This window comes from Taudactylus pleione, unplaced genomic scaffold (assembly GCF_031769625.1).
Source record: "Taudactylus pleione unplaced genomic scaffold, aTauple2 ptg001431l, whole genome shotgun sequence".
Taxonomy (NCBI): domain Eukaryota; kingdom Metazoa; phylum Chordata; class Amphibia; order Anura; family Myobatrachidae; genus Taudactylus; species Taudactylus pleione.
Window position 1 is genome coordinate 266,087 of NW_028285830.1, and position 26,715 is coordinate 292,801.

The following is a 26,715-nucleotide window of genomic DNA, read 5'->3' on the forward strand; positions in this document are numbered from 1 at the left end:
ACATTAGTCCCAGCAGGGTAACACTGTGACACTGTATATATCAGTACTGTGAGAGGCCGGGCACAGTGTGATGCTCCTTATTGGGTATAAGTCACACATGTTTACATAGATGGATTAGTCCCTGCAGTAACACTGTGACACTGTATATATCAGTACTGTGAGAAGTCGGGCACAGTGTGATGCTCCTTATTGGGTATAAGTCACACATGTATACATAGATGGATTAGTCCCAGCAGAGTAACACTGTGACACTGTATATATCAGTACTGTGAGAGGCCGGGCACAGTGTGATGCCCCTTATTGGGTATAAGTCACACATGTATACATAGATTGATTAGTCCCAGCAGAGTAACACTGTGACAGTGTTTATATCAGTACTGTGAGAGGCCGGGCACAGTGTGATGCTCCTTATTGGGTATAAGTCACACATGTATACATAGATGGATTAGTCCCAGCAGTAACACTGTGACACTGTATATATCAGTACTGTGAGAAGTCGGGCACAGTGTGATGCTCCTTATTGGGTATAAGTCACACATGTATACATAGATGGATTAGTCCCAGCAGAGTAACACTGTGACACTGTATATATCAGTACTGTGAGAGGCCGGGCACAGTGTGATGCTCCTTATTGGGTATAAGTCACACATGTATACATAGATGGATTAGTCCCAGCAGTAACACTGTGACACTGTATATATCAGTACTGTGAGAGGCCGGGCACAGTGTGATGCTCCTTATTGGGTATAAGTCACACATGTATACATTGATGGATTAGTCCCAGCAGAGTAACACTGTGACACTGTATATATCAGTACTGTGAGAGGCCGGGCACAGTGTGATGCTCCTTATTGGCTATAAGTCACACATGTATACATAGATGGATTAGTCCCATCAGAGTCACACTGTGACACAGTATATATCAGTACTGTGAGAGGCCGGGCACAGTGTGATGCTCCTTATTGGGTATAAGTCACACATGTATACATAGATGGATTAGTCCCAGCAGAGTAACAGTGTGACACTGTATATATCAGTACTGTGAGAGGCCGGGCACAGTGTGATGCTCCTTATTGGGTATAAGTCACACATGTATACATAGATGGATTAGTCCCAGCAGAGTAACACTGTGACACTGTATATATCAGTACTGTGAGAGGCCGGGCACAGTGTGATGCTCCTTATTGGGTATAAGTCACACATGTATACATAGATGGATTAGTCCCATCAGAGTCACACTGTGACACTGTATATATCAGTACTGTGAGAGGCCGGGCACAGTGTGATGCTGCTTATTGGGTATAAGTCACACATGTATACATAGATGGATTAGTCCCATCAGAGTCACACTGTGACACTGTATATATCAGTACTGTGAGAAGCCGGGCACAGTGTGATGCTCCTTATTGGGTATAAGTCACACATGTATACATAGATGGATTAGTCCCAGCAGAGTCACACTGTGACACTGTATATATCAGTACTGTGAGAGGCTGGGCACAGAGTGATGCTCCTTATTGGGTATAAGTCACACATGTTTACATAGATGGATTAGTCCCAGCAGAGTAACACTGTGACACTGTATATATCAGTACTGTGAGAAGCCGGGCACAGTGTGATGCTCCTTATTGGGTATAAGTCACACATGTATACATAGATGGATTAGTCCCAGCAGAGTCACACTGACACTGTATATATCAGTACTGTGAGAGGCCGGGCACAGTGTGATGCTCCTTATTGGGTATAAGTCACACATGTATACATAGATGGATTAGTCCCAGCAGACTAACACTGTGACACTGTATATATCAGTACTGTGAGAGGCCGGGCACAGTGTGATGCTCCTTATTGGGTCTAAGTCACACATGTATACATAGATGGATTAGTCCCAGCAGGGTAACACTGTGACACTGTATATATCAGTACTGTGAGTGGCCGGGCACAGTGTGATGCTCCATATTGGGTATAAGTCACACATGTATACATAGATGGATTAGTCCCAGCAGTAACACTGTGACACTGTATATATCAGTACTGTGAGAAGCCGGGCACAGTGTGATGCTCCTTATTGGGTATAAGTCACACATGTATACATTAGTCCCAGCAGGGTAACACTGTGACACTGTATATATCAGTACTGTGAGAGGCCGGGCACAGTGTGATGCTCCTTATTGGGTATAAGTCACACATGTATACATAAATGGATTAGTCCCAGCAGAGTAACACTGTGACACTGTATATATCAGTACTGTGAGAGGCCGGGCACAGTGTGATGCCCCTTATTGGGTATAAGTCACACATGTATACATAGATGGATTAGTCCCAGCAGAGTAACACTGTGACACTGTATATATCAGTACTGTGAGAGGCCGGCACAGTGTGATGCTCCTTATTGGCTATAAGTCACACATGTATACATAGATGGATTAGTCCCAGCAGTAACACTGTGACACTGTATATATCAGTACTGTGAAAGGCCGGGCACAGTGTGATACTCCTTATTGGGTATAAGTCACACATGTATACATAGATGGATTTGTCCCAGCAGAGTCACACTGTGACACTGTATATATCAGTACTGTGAGAGGCCGGGCACAGTGTGATGCTCCTTATTGGGTATAAGTCACACATGTATACATACGTGGATTAGTCCCAGCAGAGTAACACTGTGAAACTGTATATATCAGTAATGTGAGAGGCCGGGCACAGTGTGATGCTCCTTATTGGGTATAAGTCACACATGTACACCTAGATGGATTAGTCCCAGCAGAGTAACACTGTGACACTGTATATATCAGTACTGTGAGAGGCCGGCACAGTGTGATGCTGCTTATTGGGTATAAATCACACATGTATACATAGATGGATTAGTCCCAGCAGAGTAACACTGTGACACTGTATATATCAGTACTGTGAGAGGCCGGGCACAGTGTGATGCTCCTTATTGGGTATAAGTCACACATGTATTAATAGATGGATTAGTCCCAGCAGTAACACTGTGACACTGTATATATCAGTACTGTGAGAGGCCGGGCACAGTGTGATGCTGCTTATTGGGTATAAGTCACACATGTATACATAGATGGATTAGTCCCAGCAGGGTAACACTGTGACACTGTATATATCAGTACTGTGAGAGGCCGGGCACAGTCTGATGCTGCTTATTGGGTATAAGTCACACATGTATACATAGATGGATTAGTCCCAGCAGTAACACTGTGACACTGTATATATCAGTACTGTGAGAGGCCGGGCACAGTGTGATGCTCCATATTGGGTATAAGTCACACATGTATACATAGATGGATTAGTCCCAGCAGTAACACTGTGACACTGTATATATCAGTACTGTGAGAAGCCGGGCACAGTGTGATGCTCCTTATTGGGTATAAGTCACACATGTATACATTAGTCCCAGCAGGGTAACACTGTGACACTGTATATATCAGTACTGTGAGAGGCCGGGCACAGTGTGATGCTCCTTATTGGGTATAAGTCACACATGTATACATAGATGGATTAGTCCCAGCAGAGTAACACTGTGACACTGTATATATCAGTACTGTGAGAGGCCGGGCACAGTGTGATGCTCCTTATTGGCTATAAGTCACACATGTATACATAGATGGATTAGTCCCAGCAGAGTAACACTGTGACACTGTATATATCAGTACTGTGAGAGGCCGGGCACAGTGTGATGCTCCTTATTGGGTATAAGTCACACATGTATACATAGATGGATTAGTCCAAGCAGAGTAACACTGTGACACTGTATATATCAGTACTGTGAGAGGCCGGGCACAGTGTGATGCTCCTTATTGGGTATAAGTCACACATGTATACATAGATGGATTAGTCCCAGCAGAGTAACACTGTGACACTGTGTATATCATTACTGTGAGAGGCCGGGCACAGTGTGATGCTCCTTATTGGGTATAAGTCACACATGTATACATAGATGGATTAGTCCCAGCAGAGTAACACTGTGACACTGTATATATCAGTACTGTGAGTGGCCGGGCACAGTGTGATGCTCCTTATTGCGTATAAGTCACACATGTATACATAGATGGATTAGACCCAGCAGGTTAACACTGTGACAGTGTATATATCAGTACTGTGAGAGGCCAGGCACAGTGTGATGCTCCTTATTGGGTATAAGTCACACATGTATACATAGATGGATTAGTCCCAGCAGGATAACACTGTGATACTGTCTATATCAGCACTGTGAGACCCCGGGCACAGTGTGATGCTCCTTATTGGGTATAAGTCACACATGTTTACATAGATGGATTAGTCCCAGCAGAGTAACACTGTGACACTGTATATATCAGTACTGTGAGAGGCCTGGCACAGTGTGATGCTCCTTATTGGCTATAAGTCACACATGTATACATAGATGGATTAGTCCCAGCAGAGTAACACTGTGACACTGTATATATCAGTACTGTGAGAGGCCTGGCACAGTGTGATGCTCCTTATTGGGTATAAGTCACACATGTATACATAGATGGATTAGACCCAGCAGGTTAACACTGTGACAGTGTATATATCAGTACTGTGAGAGGCCAGGCACAGTGTGATGCTCCTTATTGGGTATAAGTCACACATGTATACATAGATGGATTAGTCCCAGCAGAGTAACACTGTGACACTGTATATATCAGTACTATGAGAGGCCGGGCACAGTGTGATGCTCCTTATTGGGTATAAGTCACACATGTATACATAGATGGATTAGTCCCAGCAGGGTAACACTGTGACACTGTATATATCAGTACTGTGAGAGGCCGGGCACAGTGTGATGCACCTTATTGGGTATAAGTCACACATGTATACATAGATGGATTAGTCCCAGCAGAATAACACTGTGACACTGTATATATCAGTACTGTGAGAGGCCGGGCACAGTGTGATACTCCTTATTGGGTATAAGTCACACATGTATAGATAGATGGATTAGTCCCAGCAGAGTAACACTGTGACACTGTATATATCAGTACTGTGAGAGGCCGGGCACAGTGTGATGCTCCTTATTGGGTATAAGTCACACATGTTTACATAGATGGATTAGTCCCAGCAGTAACACTGTGACACTGTATATATCAGTACTGTGAGAAGCCCGGCACAGTGTGATGCTCCTTATTGGGTATAAGTCACACATGTATACATAGATGGATTAGTCCCAGCAGAGTAACACTGTGACACTGTATATATCAGTACTGTGAGAAGCCGGGCACAGTGTGATGCTCCTTATTGGGTATAAGTCACACATGTATACATAGATGGATTAGTCCCAGCAGAGTCACACTGACACTGTATATATCAGTACTGTGAGAGGCCGGGCACAGTGTGATGCTCCTTATTGGGTATAAGTCACACATGTATACATAGATGGATTAGTCCCAGCAGACTAACACTGTGACACTGTATATATCAGTACTGTGAGAGGCCGGGCACAGTGTGATGCTCCTTATTGGGTCTAAGTCACACATGTATACATAGATGGATTAGTCCCAGCAGGGTAACACTGTGACACTGTATATATCAGTACTGTGAGTGGCCGGGCACAGTGTGATGCTCCATATTGGGTATAAGTCACACATGTATACATAGATGGATTAGTCCCAGCAGTAACACTGTGACACTGTATATATCAGTACTGTGAGAAGCCGGGCACAGTGTGATGCTCCTTATTGGGTATAAGTCACACATGTATACATTAGTCCCAGCAGGGTAACACTGTGACACAGTATATATCAGTACTGTGAGAGGCCGGGCACAGTGTGATACTCCTTATTGGCTATAAGTCACACATGTATACATAGATGGATTAGTCCCAGCAGTAACACTGTGACACTGTATATATCAGTACTGTGAAAGGCCGGGCACAGTGTGATACTCCTTATTGGGTATAAGTCACACATGTATACATAGATGGATTTGTCCCAGCAGAGTCACACTGTGACACTGTATATATCAGTACTGTGAGAGGCCGGGCACAGTGTGATGCTCCTTATTGGGTATAAGTCACACATGTATACATACGTGGATTAGTCCCAGCAGAGTAACACTGTGAAACTGTATATATCAGTAATGTGAGAGGCCGGGCACAGTGTGATGCTCCTTATTGGGTATAAGTCACACATGTACACCTAGATGGATTAGTCCCAGCAGAGTAACACTGTGACACTGTATATATCAGTACTGTGAGAGGCCGGCACAGTGTGATGCTGCTTATTGGGTATAAATCACACATGTATACATAGATGGATTAGTCCCAGCAGAGTAACACTGTGACACTGTATATATCAGTACTGTGAGAGGCCGGGCACAGTGTGATGCTCCTTATTGGGTATAAGTCACACATGTATTAATAGATGGATTAGTCCCAGCAGTAACACTGTGACACTGTATATATCAGTACTGTGAGAGGCCGGGCACAGTGTGATGCTGCTTATTGGGTATAAGTCACACATGTATACATAGATGGATTAGTCCCAGCAGGGTAACACTGTGACACTGTATATATCAGTACTGTGAGAGGCCGGGCACAGTCTGATGCTGCTTATTGGGTATAAGTCACACATGTATACATAGATGGATTAGTCCCAGCAGTAACACTGTGACACTGTATATATCAGTACTGTGAGAGGCCGGGCACAGTGTGATGCTCCATATTGGGTATAAGTCACACATGTATACATAGATGGATTAGTCCCAGCAGTAACACTGTGACACTGTATATATCAGTACTGTGAGAAGCCGGGCACAGTGTGATGCTCCTTATTGGGTATAAGTCACACATGTATACATTAGTCCCAGCAGGGTAACACTGTGACACTGTATATATCAGTACTGTGAGAGGCCGGGCACAGTGTGATGCTCCTTATTGGGTATAAGTCACACATGTATACATAGATGGATTAGTCCCAGCAGAGTAACACTGTGACACTGTATATATCAGTACTGTGAGAGGCCGGGCACAGTGTGATGCTCCTTATTGGCTATAAGTCACACATGTATACATAGATGGATTAGTCCCAGCAGAGTAACACTGTGACACTGTATATATCAGTACTGTGAGAGGCCGGGCACAGTGTGATGCTCCTTATTGGGTATAAGTGACACATGTATACATAGATGGATTAGTCCAAGCAGAGTAACACTGTGACACTGTATATATCAGTACTGTGAGAGGCCGGGCACAGTGTGATGCTCCTTATTGGGTATAAGTCACACATGTATACATAGATGGATTAGTCCCAGCAGAGTAACACTGTGACACTGTGTATATCATTACTGTGAGAGGCCGGGCACAGTGTGATGCTCCTTATTGGGTATAAGTCACACATGTATACATAGATGGATTAGTCCCAGCAGAGTAACACTGTGACACTGTATATATCAGTACTGTGAGTGGCCGGGCACAGTGTGATGCTCCTTATTGCGTATAAGTCACACATGTATACATAGATGGATTAGACCCAGCAGGTTAACACTGTGACAGTGTATATATCAGTACTGTGAGAGGCCAGGCACAGTGTGATGCTCCTTATTGGGTATAAGTCACACATGTATACATAGATGGATTAGTCCCAGCAGGATAACACTGTGATACTGTCTATATCAGCACTGTGAGACCCCGGGCACAGTGTGATGCTCCTTATTGGGTATAAGTCACACATGTTTACATAGATGGATTAGTCCCAGCAGAGTAACACTGTGACACTGTATATATCAGTACTGTGAGAGGCCTGGCACAGTGTGATGCTCCTTATTGGCTATAAGTCACACATGTATACATAGATGGATTAGTCCCAGCAGAGTAACACTGTGACACTGTATATATCAGTACTGTGAGAGGCCGGGCACAGTGTGATGCTCCTTATTGGGTATAAGTCACACATGTATACATAGATGGATTAGACCCAGCAGGTTAACACTGTGACAGTGTATATATCAGTACTGTGAGAGGCCAGGCACAGTGTGATGCTCCTTATTGGGTATAAGTCACACATGTATACATAGATGGATTAGTCCCAGCAGAGTAACACTGTGACACTGTATATATCAGTACTATGAGAGGCCGGGCACAGTGTGATGCTCCTTATTGGGTATAAGTCACACATGTATACATAGATGGATTAGTCCCAGCAGGGTAACACTGTGACACTGTATATATCAGTACTGTGAGAGGCCGGGCACAGTGTGATGCACCTTATTGGGTATAAGTCACACATGTATACATAGATGGATTAGTCCCAGCAGAATAACACTGTGACACTGTATATATCAGTACTGTGAGAGGCCGGGCACAGTGTGATACTCCTTATTGGGTATAAGTCACACATGTATAGATAGATGGATTAGTCCCAGCAGAGTAACACTGTGACACTGTATATATCAGTACTGTGAGAGGCCGGGCACAGTGTGATGCTCCTTATTGGGTATAAGTCACACATGTTTACATAGATGGATTAGTCCCAGCAGTAACACTGTGACACTGTATATATCAGTACTGTGAGAAGCCGGGCACAGTGTGATGCTCCTTATTGGGTATAAGTCACACATGTATACATAGGTGGATTAGTCCCAGCAGAGTAACACTGTGACACTGTATATATCAGTACTGTGAGAGGCCTGGCACAGTGTGATGCTCCTTATTGGCTATAAGTCACACATGTATACATAGATGGATTAGTCCCAGCAGAGTAACACTGTGACACTGTATATATCAGTACTGTGAGAGGCCTGGCACAGTGTGATGCTCCTTATTGGGTATAAGTCACACATGTATACATAGATGGATTAGTCCCAGCAGAGTAACACTGTGACACTGTATATATCAGTACTATGAGAGGCCGGGCACAGTGTGATGCTCCTTATTGGGTATAAGTCACACATGTATACATAGCTGGATTAGTCCCAGCAGAGTATCACTGTGACACTGTATATATCAGTTCTGTGAGAGGCCGGGCACAGTGTGATGCTCCTTATTGGGTATAAGTCACACATGTATACATAGATGGATTAGTCCCAGCAGAGTAACACTGTGACACTGTATATATCAGTCCTGTGAGAAGCCGGGGACAGTGTGATGCTCCTTATTGGGTATAAGTCACACATGTATACATAGATGGATTAGTCCCAGCAGAGTAACACTGTGACACTGTATATATCAGTACTGTGAGAGGCCGGGCACAGTATGATGCTCCTTATTGGGTATAAGTCACATATGTATACATAGATGGATTAGTCCCAGCAGAGTAACACTGTGAAACTGTATATATCAGTACTGTGAGAGGCCGGGCACAGTGTGATGCTCCTTACTGGGTATAAGTCACACATGTATACATAGATGGATTAGTCCCAGCAGTAACACTGTGACACTGTATATATCAGTACTGTGAGAGGCCGGGCACAGTGTGATGCTCCTTATTGGCTATAAGTCACACATGTATACATAGATGGATTAGTCCCAGCAGAGTAACACTGTGACACTGTATATATCAGTACTGTGAGAGGCCGGGCACAGTGTGATGCCCCTTATTGGGTATAAGTCACACATGTATACATAGATGGATTAGTCCCAGCAGAGTAACACTGTGACACTGTATATATCAGTACTGTGAGAGGCCGGCACAGTGTGATGCTCCTTATTGGGTATAAGTCACACATGTATACATAGATGGATTAGTCCCAGCAGTAACACTGTGACACTGTATATATCAGTACTGTGAGAGTCCGGGCACAGTGTGATGCTCCTTATTGGGTATAAGTCACACATGTATACATAGATGGATTAGTCCCAGCAGAGTAACTCTGTGACACTGTATATATCAGTACTATGAGAGGCCGGGCACAGTGTGATGCTCCTTATTGGGTATAAGTCACACATGTATACATAGATGGATTAGTCCCAGCAGAGTAACACTGTGACACTGTATATATCAGTACTGTGAGAGGCCGGGCACAGTGTGATGCTCCTTATTGGGTATAAGTCACACATGTATACATACGTGGATTAGTCCCAGCAGAGTAACACTGTGAAACTGTATATATCAGTAATGTGAGAGGCCGGGCACAGTGTGATGCTCCTTATTGGGTATAAGTCACACATGTACACATAGATGGATTAGTCCCAGCAGAGTAACACTGTGACACTGTATATATCAGTACTGTGAGAAGCCGGGCACAGTGTGATGCTCCTTATTGGGTATAAGTCACACATGTATACATAGATGGATTAGTCCCAGCAGAGTAACACTGTGACACTGTATATATCAGTACTGTGAGAGGCCGGGCACAGTGTGATGCTCCTTATTGGGTATAAGTGACACATGTATACATAGATGGATTAGTCCCAGCAGTAACACTGTGACACTGTATATATCAGTACTGTGAGAAGCCGGGCACAGTGTGATGCTCCTTATTGGGTATAAGTCACACATGTATACATAGATGGATTAGTCCCAGCAGTAACACTGTGACACTGTATATATCAGTACTGTGAGAGGCCGGGCACAGTGTGATGCTCCATATTGGGTATAAGTCACACATGTATACATAGATGGATTAGTCCCAGCAGTAACACTGTGACACTGTATATATCAGTACTGTGAGAAGCCGGGCACAGTGTGATGCTCCTTATTGGGTATAAGTCACACATGTATACATTAGTCCCAGCAGGGTAACACTGTGACACTGTATATATCAGTACTGTGAGAGGCCGGGCACAGTGTGATGCTCCTTATTGGGTATAAGTCACACATGTATACATAGATGGATTAGTCCCAGCAGTAACACTGTGACACTGTATATATCAGTACTGTGAGAGGCCGGGCACAGTGTGATGCTCCTTATTGGCTATAAGTCACACATGTATACATAGATGGATTAGTCCCAGCAGAGTAACACTGTGACACTGTATATATCAGTACTGTGAGAGGCCGGGCACAGTGTGATGCTCCTTATTGGGTATAAGTGACACATGTATACATAGATGGATTAGTCCAAGCAGAGTAACACTGTGACACTGTATATATCAGTACTGTGAGAGGCCGGGCACAGTGTGATGCTCCTTATTGGGTATAAGTCACACATGTATACATAGATGGATTAGTCCCAGCAGAGTAACACTGTGACACTGTGTATATCAGTACTGTGAGAGGCCGGGCACAGTGTGATGCTCCTTATTGGGTATAAGTCACACATGTATACATAGATGGATTAGTCCCAGCAGAGTAACACTGTGACACTGTATATATCAGTACTGTGAGTGGCCGGGCACAGTGTGATGCTCCTTATTGCGTATAAGTCACACATGTATACATAGATGGATTAGACCCAGCAGGTTAACACTGTGACAGTGTATATATCAGTACTGTGAGAGGCCAGGCACAGTGTGATGCTCCTTATTGGGTATAAGTCACACATGTATACATAGATGGATTAGTCCCAGCAGGGTAACACTGTGATACTGTCTATATCAGCACTGTGAGACCCCGGGCACAGTGTGATGCTCCTTATTGGGTATAAGTCACACATGTTTACATAGATGGATTAGTCCCAGCAGAGTAACACTGTGACACTGTATATATCAGTACTGTGAGAGGCCTGGCACAGTGTGATGCTCCTTATTGGCTATAAGTCACACATGTATACATAGATGGATTAGTCCCAGCAGAGTAACACTGTGACACTGTATATATCAGTACTGTGAGAGGCCGGGCACAGTGTGATGCTCCTTATTGGGTATAAGTCACACATGTATACATAGATGGATTAGACCCAGCAGGTTAACACTGTGACAGTGTATATATCAGTACTGTGAGAGGCCAGGCACAGTGTGATGCTCCTTATTGGGTATAAGTCACACATGTATACATAGATGGATTAGTCCCAGCAGAGTAACACTGTGACACTGTATATATCAGTACTATGAGAGGCCGGGCACAATGTGATGCTCCTTATTGGGTATAAGTCACACATGTATACATAGATGGATTAGTCCCAGCAGGGTAACACTGTGACACTGTATATATCAGTACTGTGAGAGGCCGGGCTCAGTGTGATGCACCTTATTGGGTATAAGTCACACATGTATACATAGATGGATTAGTCCCAGCAGAATAACACTGTGACACTGTATATATCAGTACTGTGAGAGGCCGGGCACAGTGTGATACTCCTTATTGGGTATAAGTCACACATGTATAGATAGATGGATTAGTCCCAGCAGAGTAACACTGTGACACTGTATATATCAGTACTGTGAGAGGCCGGGCACAGTGTGATGCTCCTTATTGGGTATAAGTCACACATGTTTACATAGATGGATTAGTCCCAGCAGTAACACTGTGACACTGTATATATCAGTACTGTGAGAAGCCGGGCACAGTGTGATGCTCCTTATTGGGTATAAGTCACACATGTATAAATAGATGGATTAGTCCCAGCAGAGTAACACTGTGACAGTGTATATATCAGTCCTGTGAGAAGCCGGGCACAGTGTGATGCTCCTTATTGGGTATAAGTCACACATGCATACATACATGGATTAGTCCCAGCAGAGTAACACTGTGAAACTGTATATATCAGTACTGTGAGAGGCCGGGCACAGTGTGATGCTCCTTATTGGGTATAAGTCACACATGTATACATAGATGGATTAGTCCCAGCAGAGTAACACTGTGACACTGTATATATCAGTACTGTGAGAGGCCGGGCACAGTATGATGCTCCTTATTGGGTATAAGTCACATATGTATACATAGATGGATTAGTCCCAGCAGTAACACTGTGACACTGTATATATCAGTACTGTGAGAGGCCGGGCACAGTGTGATGCTGCTTATTGGGTATAAGTCACACATGTATACATAGATGGATTAGTCCCAGCAGTAACACTGTGACACTGTATATATCAGTACTGTGAGAGGCCGGGCACAGTGTGATGCTCCTTATTGGGTATAAGTCACACATGTATACATAGATGGATTAGTCCCAGCAGGGTAACACTGTGACACTGTATATATCAGTACTGTCAGAGGCCGTGCACAGTGTGATGCTCCTTATTGGGTAAATCACACATGTATACATAGATGGATTAGTCCCAGCAGAGTGACACTCTATATATCAGTACTATGAGAGGTCGGGCACAGTCTGATGCTCCTTATTGGGTATAAGTCACACATGTATACATAGATGGATTAGTCCCAGCAGGGTAACACTGTGATACTGTCTATATCAGCACTGTGAGACCCCGGGCACAGTGTGATGCTCCTTATTGGGTATAAGTCACACATGTATACATAGATGGATTAGTCCCAGCAGAGTAACACTGTGACACTGTATATATCAGTACTGTGAGAGGCCGGGCACAGTGTGATGCTCCTTATTGGGTATAAGTCACACATGTATACATAGCTGGATTAGTCCCAGCAGAGTAACACTGTGACACTGTATATATCAGTACTGTGAGAGGCCGGGCACAGTGTGATGCTCCTTATTGGGTATAAGTCACACATGTATACATAGATGGATTAGTCCCAGCAGAGTAACACTGTGACACTGTATATATCAGTACTGTGAGAAGCCGGGGACAGTGTGATGCTCCTTATTGGGTATAAGTCACACATGTATACATACATGGATTAGTCCCAGCAGAGTAACACTGTGAAACTGTATATATCAGTACTGTGAGAGGCCGGGCACAGTGTGATGCTCCTTACTGGGTATAAGTCACACATGTATACATAGATGGATTAGTCCCAGCAGAGTAACACTGTGACACTGTATATATCAGTACTGTGAGAGGCCGGGCACAGTATGATGCTCCTTATTGGGTATAAGTCACATATGTATACATAGATGGATTAGTCCCAGCAGAGTAACACTGTGACACTGTATATATCAGTACTGTGAGAGGCCGGGCACAGTGTGATGCTCCTTATTGGGTATAAGTCACACATGTATACATAGATGGATTAGTCCCAGCAGAGTGACACTCTATATATCAGTACTGTGAGAGGCCGGGCTATAGGGGTTATGCCATTGATCTCCGGACAGATGTGTCCTCCCCATGATGTGTGTATGGGGGATCATGCGCTAGAACAGTCATGTCACCATTGTGCTTTGTCCTCCATGTTCTTGTGTGACTGTAAGAATGTAGAAGCTTCTGTGCATGAAGTAATCCTTGTTATATATAATCTCTCTCTGACGTTGCCCGGGGATTACTTCTCAATGAAAGTATCACACATATAACCTGGTTTCTAACCTGCAGCTCTGTAATGTTCTGGGACATCCGATCACACAAGATGAACATACAGACAGCGACCAACAAGAAGCCAGCGGAAGAGAGCAAGCGGGAGGCTCCGCTGGGGGTTCCGGATACTTTCCAACACCTGGACCTTATCTGGAGGCCTCTCATTAAGGTACCCGCGACTCCTGTGTTCCTCAGTGTAAGCGAATCTATCACCATACATATTTGGAGGGATTCTGCTCTGTATTCATTGGCTATCCTAGATCTGCTCTACAATCATTGGCTGTCCTAAATGTTCTCTATAATCATTGGCTGTCCTAGATCTGCTCTATAATCATTGACTGTCCTAGATCTGCTCTACAATCATTGGCTGTCCTACATCTGCTCTACAATCATTGGCTGTCCTAGATCTGCTCTACAATCATTGGCTGTCCTAGATCTGCTCTACAATCATTGGCTGTCCTAGATCTGCTCTACAATCATTGGCTGTCCTAGATATGCTCTACCATCATTGGCTGTCCTAGATATGCTCTACAATCATTGGCTGTCCTAGATCTGCTCTACAATCATTGGCTGTCCTAGATCTTCTCTCTAATCATTGGGTGTCCTAGATATGCTCAACAGTCATTGGCTGTCCTAGATCTTCTCTCTAATCATTGGCTGTCCTAGATCTGCTCTACAGTCATTGGCTGTCCTAGATCTGCTCTACAATCATTGGCTGTCCTAGATCTGCTCTACAATCATTGGCTGTCCTAGATCTGCTCTACAATCATTGGCTGTCCTAGATCTTCTCTCTAATCATTGGCTGTCCTAGATATGCTCTACAATCATTGGCTGTCCTAGATATGCTCTACAATCATTGGCTGTCCTAGATCTGCTCTACAATCATTGGCTGTCCTAGATCTTCTCTCTAATCATTGGGTGTCCTAGATATGCTCTACAGTCATTGGCTGTCCTAGATCTCTCTAATCATTGGCTGTCCTAGATCTGCTCTACAGTCATTGGCTGTCCTAGATCTCTCCTGCGCAGTCTCCCTTTACTAGAACTGACTCAGTCATTTGGTGCTCGTTGCTGAATGTTGTTTTTCATTTGCTACTTTTGAGGCACCTGAACTAGTATTGCGTCTTGCGCCATATGTGCGTGACGAGACACTTCTCATGTGTTGTGTCTTCATTTTTAGGATCAGTGTAAATTGCAAATTACCTGTCTGATGGCCAGTATGTAGCGCAGAGCCCCATTTTACTCATCGGCATATAATATAGTGCCCCCTTCAGGGGATCAGTTAATAATGCAGGACACAGACCCCAGCACAACACTGATAGCTTAAACCACTGCCCAAAACTGTAGTTATAGCAAGGATGGCTGTATAAAGAGGGTCATTTATAATTTATATATAGTTCAATGTATTTTAAGCAGAGGTTAAATTGTATTTTTTTAAAAACCTCTTCAAAGCTAGAGACAGCTGTGGCCGGGGGCCAATGAGCAACCATTGTGTCTGCTAAATATGACGGGGCCAAAGAAGAACCCCTGTGTCTGCTAAATATAACGGGGCCAAGGAGGAACCCCTGTGTCTGCTAAATATAACGGGGCCAAGGAGGAACCCCTGTGTCTGCTAAATATAATGGGGCCATGGAGGAACCCCTCTGTGTCTGCTAAATATAACTGGGCCAATGAGCAACCCCTGTGTGTGCTAAATATAACGGGGCCATGGAGGAACCCCTCTGTCTGCTAAATATAACTGGGCCAAGGAGGAACCTCTGTGTCTGCTAAATATAACTGGGCCAAGGAGGAACCCCTGTGTCTGCTAAATATGACGGGGCCAAAGAAGAACCCCTGTGTCTGCTAAATATAACGGGGCCAAGGAGGAACCCCTGTGTCTGCTAAATATAACGGGGCCAAGGAGGAACCCCTCTGTCTGCTAAATATAACAGGGCCAAGGTGGAACCCCTGTGTCTGCTAAATATAACGGGGCCAAGGAGGAACCTCTGTGTCTGCTAAATATAACGAGGCCAAGGAGGAACCTCTGTGTCTGCTAAATATAACGGGGCCAAGGAGGAACCCCTGTGTGTGCTAAATATAACGAGGCCAATGAGGAACCTCTGTGTCTGGTAAATATAACGGGGCCAAGGAGGAACCCCTGTGTGTGCTAAATATAACGAGGCCAAGGAGGAACCCCTGTGTCTGCTAAATATAACGGGGCCAAGGAGCAACCCCTGTGTCTGCTAAATATTACGGGGCCAAGGAGGAACCCCTGTGTGTGCTAAATATAACGGGGCCAAGGAGGAACCTCTGTGTCTGCTAAATATAACGGGGCCAAGGAGGAACCCCTGTGTGTGCTAAATATAACGAGGCCAATGAGGAACCTCTGTGTCTGCTAAATATAACGGGGCCAAGGAGGAACCCCTGTGTGTGCTAAATATAACGAGGCCAAGGAGGAACCCCTGTGTCTGCTAAATATTACGGGGCCAAGGAGCAACCCCTGTGTCTGCTAAATATTACGGGGCCAAGGAGGAACCCCTGTGTGTGCTAAATATAACGGGGCCAAGGAGGAACCCCTGTGTCTGCTAAATATGACTGGGCCAAAGAAGAACCCCTGTGTCTGCTAAATATAACAGGGCCAAAGAAGAACCCCTGTGTCTGCTAAATATAACGGGGCCAAGGAGGAACCCCTGTGTCTGCTAAATATGACGGGGCCAAAGAAGAACCCCTGTGTCTGCTAAATATAACGGGGCCAAGGAGGAACCCCTGTGTCTGCTAAATATAACGGGGCCAAGGAGGAACCCCTCTGTCTGCTAAATATAACGGGGCCAAGGTGGAACCCCTGTGTCTGCTAAATATAACGAGGCCAATGAGGAACCCCTGTGTCTGCTAAATATAACGGGGCCAAAGAAGAACCCCTGTGTCTGCTAAATATAACGGGGCCAAGGAGGAACCCCTGTGTCTGCTAAATATGACGGGGCCAAGGAGGAACCCCTGTGTCTGCTAAATATAATGGGGCCAAGGAGGAACCCCTGTGCCTGCTAAATATAATGGGGCCAAGGAGGAACCCCTGTGCCTGCTAAATATAATGGGGCCAAGGAGGAACCCCTGTGTCTGCTAAATATGACGGGGCCAAAGAAGAACCCCTGTGTCTGCTAAATATAATGGGGCCATGGAGGAACCCCTGTGTCTGCTAAATATAACGGGGCCAAGGAGGAACCCCTGTGTCTGCTAATTATAATGGGGCCATGGAGGAACCCCTCTGTGTCTGCTAAATATAACTGGGCCAATGAGCAACCCCTGTGTGTGCTAAATATAACGGGGCCAAGGAGGAACCCCTGTGTCTGCTAAATATAACGGGGCCATGGAGGAACCCCTCTGTCTGCTAAATATAACTGGGCCAAGGAGGAACCTCTGTGTCTGCTAAATATAACTGGGCCAATGAGCAACCCCTGTGTGTGCTAAATATAACGGGGCCAAGGAGGAACTCCTGTGTCTGCTAAATATAACGGGACCAAGGAGGAACCTCTGTGTCTGCTAAATATAACGGGGCCAAGGAGGAACCCCTGTGTGTGCTAAATATAACTGGGCCAATGAGGAACCTCTGTGTCTGCTAAATATAACGGGGCCAAGGAGCAACCCCTGTGTCTGCTAATTATAATGGGGCCAAGGAGGAACCCCTGTGTGTGCTAAATATAACGGGGCCAAGGAGGAACTCCTGTGTCTGCTAGATATAACGGGACCAAGGAGGAACCCCTGTGTCTGCTAAATATAACGGAACCAAGGAGGAACCCCTGTGTCTGCTAAATATAACGGGGCCAAGGAGGAACCCCTCTGTCTGCTAAATATAACTGGGCCAAGGAGGAACCTCTGTGTCTGCTAAATATAACTGGGCCAATGAGCAACCCCTGTGCCTGCTAAATATAATGGGGCCAAGGAGGAACCTCTGTGTCTAAACCTAATGGTAACCCTAACTCTAAGCCTAACGGTAACCGTAACTCTAAGCCTAATGGTAGCCCTAACGGTAACCGTAACTCTAAGCCTAATGGTAGCCCTAATGGTAACCATAACTCTAAAAGCCTAATGGTAACCCTAACTCTAAGCCTAATGATAACCATAACTCTAACCCTATCCCTAACAGTAACCCTAACGGTAACTCTAAGCCTAACGGTAACCCTAACACTACGGTAACCCTAACGGTAACCCTATCACTAATGCTGCCCATCCACTAGAGGACAGGCAAAAGACTGCACGATTATGATATTGTAATTGTGCAGTCGTTTGCAGATGACTATATACTGACCGACTGCTCGTTCAGTGTAGGCACGTCCCAGATTTACAAACATGCTGAACCTGACGTTATTGTCCAGCATGTTTACCCGATGATAGATGTCTAAACGACCAGCGGGAGCGCGCATCGCTGGTCGTTTTAGACATTTTTGCAAACGATTGAATGATATCGTTATCGTTCAATCGCTCAATTTAATCTTGTAGTGTATGGGCACCTAAGCCTAATGGAAATATCAACATTATTGCAATGTTCACATTTCCGTTGTCCTCGTATTGTCAATGGCGACACTGATGACATTTTGACCATGACGACGTTGTGCCCGTGGACTTTCTGATGGGAGACGTTCTCACTACATACCCATACGATTAGTGTTTGCAGTGCCAGGCTCAATGCACGGAAGGGGCTGGAATCTGGATCACGTGTAGCTGATATTGAGGATTGCTGGAATTCATAACAGCAAATTCAAATATTTGTTCAGGGAGAAATGTAATTTCTGGCTCTGTGCAGTCTGGGCTGAGCCCGTTCCTTTGTCTTCAGCTTCTGCAGAGAGAGAATTATCAGAGGTCAGAGCTCCAGTCTGGTGGAGGAATCTCGTTAATGATTATCTGACCAAATGTCCAACAAACAAAATGCAAAACGCACTGAAAAGTTAATGTATCAGCTTTATAATGGCAGAGATCCCAGGATTCTATACGGAACTGCGACATTCCTGTATTAAACGTAGACGTCCTCTCTCTGGGGCTCATGCTGAGTTGCACGTAAACGTATTTTGTTCCCCCCCCGCCGGCGTACCAAGTTGCGACATGGATTCAGCAAGGAACGCACAGGAGAGAACGCACGCACTCGGCCGATGGTTTTGCACTGCGCATGCGTATGCATTGCACTGCGTGTGCGCTCAGTGCCATTGGGTTAGGGTACGCAGTGTGTACGCAGAACCCTCTGATATTGATTGACAGGTAGTGCCGTTTGTGGGGGGTGGTCAGGGGAACGCAGGCGTTGTAACGCCGTTATAGGGGTGTGCATAATTAAGGCAGTGTGGCGGCATACGCAGCCATACCATAAGCTGTACACAGGAGGCGGTCAAAATCCTGTGGCAGGTCAGGTCACCCACTATTGTGCATATGGGTCCGATGGGTCTCAATGTTACCGATGGTTACGCTATCTTGCGCGCTGATCAGACTGTGAGTAAAGGGAGATGGGCGGCTTAGTATGGGGCTGGGCGCCTGCATCTTGTGCTGCGGTCTCCGTGCGTACATATCGATTAGCATATTCTCGCAGCGGACGTATGCGTGCGTCTGCATCCGTGCGCTCCTTGCTGAATCAGGCCCTGGGTCACATTTGCCACTTATAATTGCACGAATGAGCCTGAGACGGGGTTGGGAGGAAACGTGTAAATGCGGCCAAAGTTTACGCAAATTGCGCCCCATGCCAAGTACGGAAGAGACACATAACCGTCTGGTGGCGGATCACTTGCGCGTATTTATGTCCTGGTGCAAGTTGCAAACTGATAACAAATCTAATCTGCTGAATTCGACGAACGCCTTCCTAAGTCAATTAATATTCTAATAATGATGTTGCTGTGACCTAGTCGCAGGATTACGGTGAAATGAGCGATCGGATCACCGTAATAAAACAAGTTTGATACTGTAGTCGGCTTTTAAAGGGGGGAGGAGGCCACTGATATGTTTATTATTGGGTACTATAATAATAGTCATTTTGTATGAACGTCTTGTACGATTTTCATTTTCCACGCTCCCTTCGATGTTATTACCTACTAGCGTTAGCCCGCCGCTTCGCTCGCGTGGATGTCTGTTATTACTCAGCGGAACTAAGACTGTAATGGCATCTAATATTGTGATGTATATTTTGTATAGTAGACCGTATCTATACAATATTTAAAACGCAATCCAAATTCATACCGTAGTTTTTGCATGATGCCGCAACAGACGACAGACAGATAAAAATTCTGGAAAAAAATGTTTCATTAAGTTCATACAAGGAGTACAATGTCTATGTACAGACGTAACCATTACAGCTCTATTATAAGTATAGATGAACTACACTGCCCAGCCATGTGCTGTAATGCCTGTACATACATACTGATTATTACGCACTTTCTGCCGTCACATTGAAGCCACGCCTCCTGTCCTATGCCGGGCACTGTCGGTAGGCGCATTTTGCTCGGTAAGCTGAGTTGGACGCATCTTATATTTCCACTGGATAGGAGTAAAAAACGCAACTTGCGTCCATCTCCGCGTAGGCCCCTCTGATGTGGATGAGGCTGGGTAGGATGGTGCTGCTCCTAAACTCTGCCATCTAATTACCTCACTACACATTCTGCAACGTCCAGGCCCTCCGCCATCTTTCCTTTACTACTAATCTCACGTTTGTCTGATCCCTCATTGCTTAGAACCCTGTTATTTCTACTCCTCAGCTGTACAAGCTACTCACTATGCCTTCTATACAGAGGTGTGAGGCTCCTGTAGCGGATGCCTGTATACAGAGGTGTAGTCAGGGCAGGGACAGTGGTGTGAGGCTCCTGTAGCGGATGCCTGTATACAGAGGTGTAGTCAGGGCAGGGACAGTGGTGTAAGGCTCTTGTAGCGGATGCCTGTATACAGAGGTGTAGTCAGGGCAGGGACAGTGGTGTAAGGCTCTTGTAGCGGATGCCTGTATACAGAGGTGTAGTCAGGGCAGGGACAGTGGTGTGAGGCTCCTGTAGCGGATGCCTGTATACAGAGGTGTAGTCAGGGCAGGGACAGTGGTGTAAGGCTCCTGTAGCGGATGCCTGTATACAGAGGTGTAGTCAGGGCAGGGACAGTGGTGTGAGGCTCATGTAGCGGATGCCTGTATACAGAGGTGTAGTCAGGGCAGGGACAGTGGTGTGAGGCTCCTGTAGCGGATGCCTGTATACAGAGGTGTAGTCAGGGCAGGGACAGTGGTGTGAGGCTCCTGTAGCAGATGTCTGTATACAGAGGTGTAGTCAGGGCAGGGACAGTGGTGTGAGGCTCCTGTAGCGGATGCCTGTATACAGAGGTGTAGTCAGGGCAGGGACAGTGGTGTAAGGCTCCTGTAGCGGATGCCTGTATACAGAGGTGTAGTCAGGGCAGGGACAGTGGTGTAAGGCTCCTGTAGCGGATGCCTGTATACAGAGGTGTAGTCAGGGCAGGGACAGTGGTGTGAGGCTCCTGTAGCGGATGCCTGTATACAGAGGTGTAGTCAGGGCAGGGACAGTGGTGTGAGGCTCCTGTAGCGGATGCCTGTATACAGAGGTGTAGTCAGGGCAGGGACAGTGGTGTGAGGCTCCTGTAGCGGATGCCTGTATACAGAGGTGTAGTCAGGGAAGGGACAGTGGTGTGAGGCTCCTGTAGCGGATCTCTGTATACAGAGGTGTAGTCAGGGCAGGGACAGTGGTGTAAGGCTCCTGTAGCGGATGCCTGTATACAGAGGTGTAGTCAGGGCAGGGACAGTGGTGTGAGGCTCCTGTAGCGGATGCCTGTATACAGAGGTGTAGTCAGGGCAGGGACAGTGGTGTAAGGCTCCTATAGCGGATGCCTGTATACAGAGGTGTAGTCAGGGCAGGGACAGTGGTGTGAGGCTCCTGTAGCGGATGCCTGTATACAGAGGTGTAGTCAGGGCAGGGACAGTGGTGTGAGGCTCCTGTAGCGGATGCCTGTATACAGAGGTGTAGTCAGGGCAGGGACAGTGGTGTGAGGCTCCTGTAGCGGATGCCTGTATACAGAGGTGTAGTCAGGGCAGGGACAGTGGTGTACGGCTCCTGTAGCGGATGCCTGTATACAGAGGTGTAGTCAGGGCAGGGACAGTGGTGTAAGGCTCCTGTAGCGGATGCCTGTATACAGAGGTGTAGTCAGGGCAGGGACAGTGGTGTGAGGCTCCTGTAGCGGATGCCTGTATACAGAGGTGTAGTCGGGGCAGGGACAGTGGTGTGAGGCTCCTGTAGCGGATGCCTGTATACAGAGGTGTAGTCGGGGCAGGGACAGTGGTGTGAGGCTCCTGTAGAGGACACTTCGGTACACAGTCCTACAGTTCCCGATCTCTAACATTCGTGTAGTGATGTCACTTGTGATGCAATCGCCAGCGTACTGACCGCTATTTATTACATTCCATCACAGACTGCAGTCAGTTCACATGTTAGTAATGGCGGCTGCAGAGTCAGTATTGCAGCGGGAATGTATTATACTGTGTTACAATATATACAATATATCTATATATTTAGTGATCTGTTTTATGCATTTTTTTTTCAAGACCTCAATTCCCAGGACTGACACAGGAGGAGACTTTAGCCCCATTAAAATGAGCCTGAGAGAGGAACATTATCACAGCAGGACTCTGGGTAAGATCGGTGGGAAGTTTGCGATGTGGTGGGTTGTGCACAATCTCTTGCTTGGTGTCAGGGGGTCTGTAGCTAATCAGGTGCCTCTGTGAGAACAGGCCTCAGGAGGATGCCTCTGTAGTGTAACATTATGGGTCTCCGGAGGATCTCTCTGTAGCGTAACATTATGGGTCTCCGGAGGATGTCTCTGTAGTGTGACATTATGGGTCTCCGGAGGATGTCTCTGTAGTGTAACATAATGGGTCTCCGGAGGATGCCTCTGTAGTGTAACATAATGGGTCTCCGGAGGATACCTCTGTAGTGTAACATAATGGGTCTCCGGAGGATGTCTCTGTAGTGTAACATTATGGGTCTCTGGAGGATGCCTCTGTAGTGTAACATTGTGTATCTCCGGAGGATCTCTCTGTAGTTTAACATTATGGGTCTCCGGAGGATGCCTCTGTAGTGTAATATTCCCTATCACATGGTCACACACATACACACTAGGGGTCACATCACTCCCTGGCCTAGTGCTTACACTCTATATTCCCCATCACATGGTCACACACTTACACACTAGGGGTCACATCACTCCCTGCCCCAGTGCTTACACTCTATATTCCCCATCACATGGTCACACACATACACACTAGGGGTCACATCACTCCCTGCCCCAGTGCTTACACTCTATATTCCCCATCACATGGTCACACACATACACACTAGGGGTCACATCACTCCCTGCCCCAGTGCTTACACTCTATATTCCCCATCACATGGTCACACACATACACACTAGGGGTCACATCACCCCCTGCCCCAGTGCTTACACTCTATATTCCCCATCACATGGTCACACACATACACACTAGGGGTCACATCACTCCCTGCCCCAGTGCTGCTTACACTCTATTTTCCCCATCACATGGTCACACACATACACACTAGGGGTCACATCACTCCCTGCCCCAGTGCTTACACTCTATATTCCCCATCACATGGTCACACACATACACACTAGGGGTCACATCACTCCCTGCCCCAGTGCTTACACTCTATATTCCCCATCACATGGTCACACACATACACACTAGGGGTCACATCACTCCCTGCCCCAGTGCTTACGCTCTATATTCCCCATCACATGGTCACACACATACACAAAAGAGGTCACATCACTCCCTGCCCCAGTGCTTACACTCTATATTCCCCATCTCATGGTCACACACATACACACTAGGAGTCACATCACTCCCTGCCCCAGTGCTTACACTCTGTATTCCCCATCACATGGTCACACACATACACACTAGGGGTCACATCACTCCCTGCCCCAGTGCTGCTTACACTCTATATACCCCATCACATGGTCACACACATACACACTAGGGGTCACATCACTCCCTGGCCTAGTGCTTACACTCTATATTCCCCATCACATGGTCACACACTTACACACTAGGGGTCACATCACTCCCTGCCCCAGTGCTTACACTCTATATTCCCCATCACATGGTCACACACATACACACTAGGGGTCACATCACTCCCTGCCCCAGTGCTTACACTCTATATTCCCCATCACATGTACATGCTCTTATTTACACACTAGGGCTATTTTATTTGTTACTAGCCAATTAACGTACTAGTATATTATTGGAGTGTGGGAGGAAACCGATGCACCCGGAGGAAACCCACGCAAGCACAGGGAGAACATACAAACTCCACACAATTAGCGCTATAGTGGGAATTGAATCCACAACCCAGCTGTGAGGCAGTAATGCTAACCACTACACCATCTGTGCTTCCCCCCCATACATTCTGCACCTTATATATATTGTATAGATGGAGCAGCCTCCAGCATCGGTTTGTGTTACATGTCATTAGATAAGGGGTCTATTTACTAAGCAGTGTTAGGAGACAGAGTGAACAGTGATAAGAAAGTGATAAGGTACCAGCCAATCAGCTCCCAACTGTCATTTTTCAAACACAGCCTGTGAGATGACAGTTGGGAGCTGATTGGCTGGTACCTTATCACTTTTCATTCTGCTTAGTAAATAGACCCCTAAGTGTCCAGGAGACTGCTTGGCCCAGCTTATAGTACAATGCGCTGGAAGATATGTGCTGAGATTGCTCCCCATTTACTACCTAATGTAGAAGGACACACCACAGTCTGCTGCTACTGCATGTTGCATTTTGCCTGAAGATCTGTACTGGTCCAGGGAGCTCTGTCCCTGCCAATAGTTGCAGACATGAACTGGATTTCTGCTCATCCTTGTACTTTTTCCTTATTGTACCCTAATTTCTGTCACCCCTTGTTACCATCCTCCCCTGCACCTCTCCAGCGCGCCGCACGTAGACATACAAAGCTCTGCAGACGGAGCTCTGTCCTTACTGAGCCTAACAAGGAACGTAACTTGGTGAATCTGGATCCAATAGCAGCTTACTTAGGGGGCCCACCACCCTTCTAGCCCCCGCTACATCTCTTCCCACTAAGGTCACATCCGTTCTCTGAATTCTGCTCTATTCCAGAACAATATCCTGACTTTCTAGGCTGCATCCTGCAGCACTGATCCCCAGCCTTCTGCAGGAATGTGTGCAGCACTAGTACTATATAAGGAGCACAGGGAGGAATGCCGCACTGCCGGCCTTGTTTACAGCATTCCAGAGTCTCAGCCAACGCTTCCCCTGGCATCCACCAGCCTCTTCCTCATTCTGTGTCCATGTTATCACCCAGCACTGAGAGCTGGGGCAACGGGACCTTACACCTTCTCATCTGATTTACTATGTCTAATGCCGCCTGTCTTCACAGGAACCATGACTTATGTGCTTATATGTGTGGGACCGTGCCCCTCGGGGGTATGGAATGACTGTAAGGGAAATAATCTGCAATGTACTCATCTTGCTGATAAATAACACATGTTGAAGTCACTAAGATCCTGTTATATGTATATAAAGTGTAAGAGTTTTATATGTATTAGAGACACATTTTGCAGAGAAACTATTTATTGTATGAGAAAACGCACATTCTTACTGATATAATATTACCCCCAATCCCAAATATTGCCCAACCATGGAATTCTCAGCACCTGGCAAGAGGTCAGTGTCACTGTATATGTTATCGTATAAACTCCTATAGATAATGTCCATCTGGTGTTATCATTTCTGCTTTCTTTAGGAAGATTTGTGTATATAATGCAGAAAGTATTTGTGCATTAACCTTAAGTCGCAAATTGCAGTTAGTGGCGAGGTTCTGCCGCATCATCGTAAGCTACCAAAGAATGCGCATGACAGATGCATAGATAAGTCCCTTTGGGATAGTCTGTATCCTGGTTATAAAGTGTTAGATTGGATCAGGCTGGCTCCAGTGTTACACATCACACAGACTTGTGCTGCCGGGTACTAGGCATGCCATTAATGAGCCCGGGTCTGCTGTTCCCAGTGTTACACATCACACAGACTTGTACTGCCGGGTACTAGGCATGCCATTACTGAGCCTGGGTCTGCTGTTCCCAGTGTTACACATCACACAGACTTGTGCTGCCGGGTACTAGGCATGCCATTAATGAGCCCGGGTCTGCTGTTCCCAGTGTTACACATCACACAGACTTGTGCTGCCGGGTACTAGGCATGCCATTACTGAGCCTGGGTCTGCTGTTCCCTGTGTTACACATCACACAGACTTGTACTGCCGGGTACTAGGCATGTCATTAATGAGCCCGGGTCTGCTGTTCCCAGTGTTACACATCACACAGACTAGTACTGCCGGGTACTAGGCATGCCATTACTGAGCCTGGGTCTGCTGTTCCCAGTGTTACACATCACACAGACTTGTACTGCCAG

At 46.0% G+C, this 26,715-nt stretch overlaps 1 protein-coding gene across 1 annotated transcript in view; it reads left to right on the forward strand.

The window, feature by feature from the left end:
• Positions 1–26,715, forward strand: part of DNAI3 (dynein axonemal intermediate chain 3) — a 174,089-nt gene that overhangs the window by 114,769 nt on the left and 32,605 nt on the right. Inside the window, exons 16-17 of the mRNA XM_088463700.1 lie at positions 14,291–14,441; positions 22,806–22,893. Coding sequence (XP_088319826.1) covers positions 14,291–14,441; positions 22,806–22,893 — 239 coding nt within the window. The remainder of the gene's footprint in view (positions 1–14,290; positions 14,442–22,805; positions 22,894–26,715) is intronic.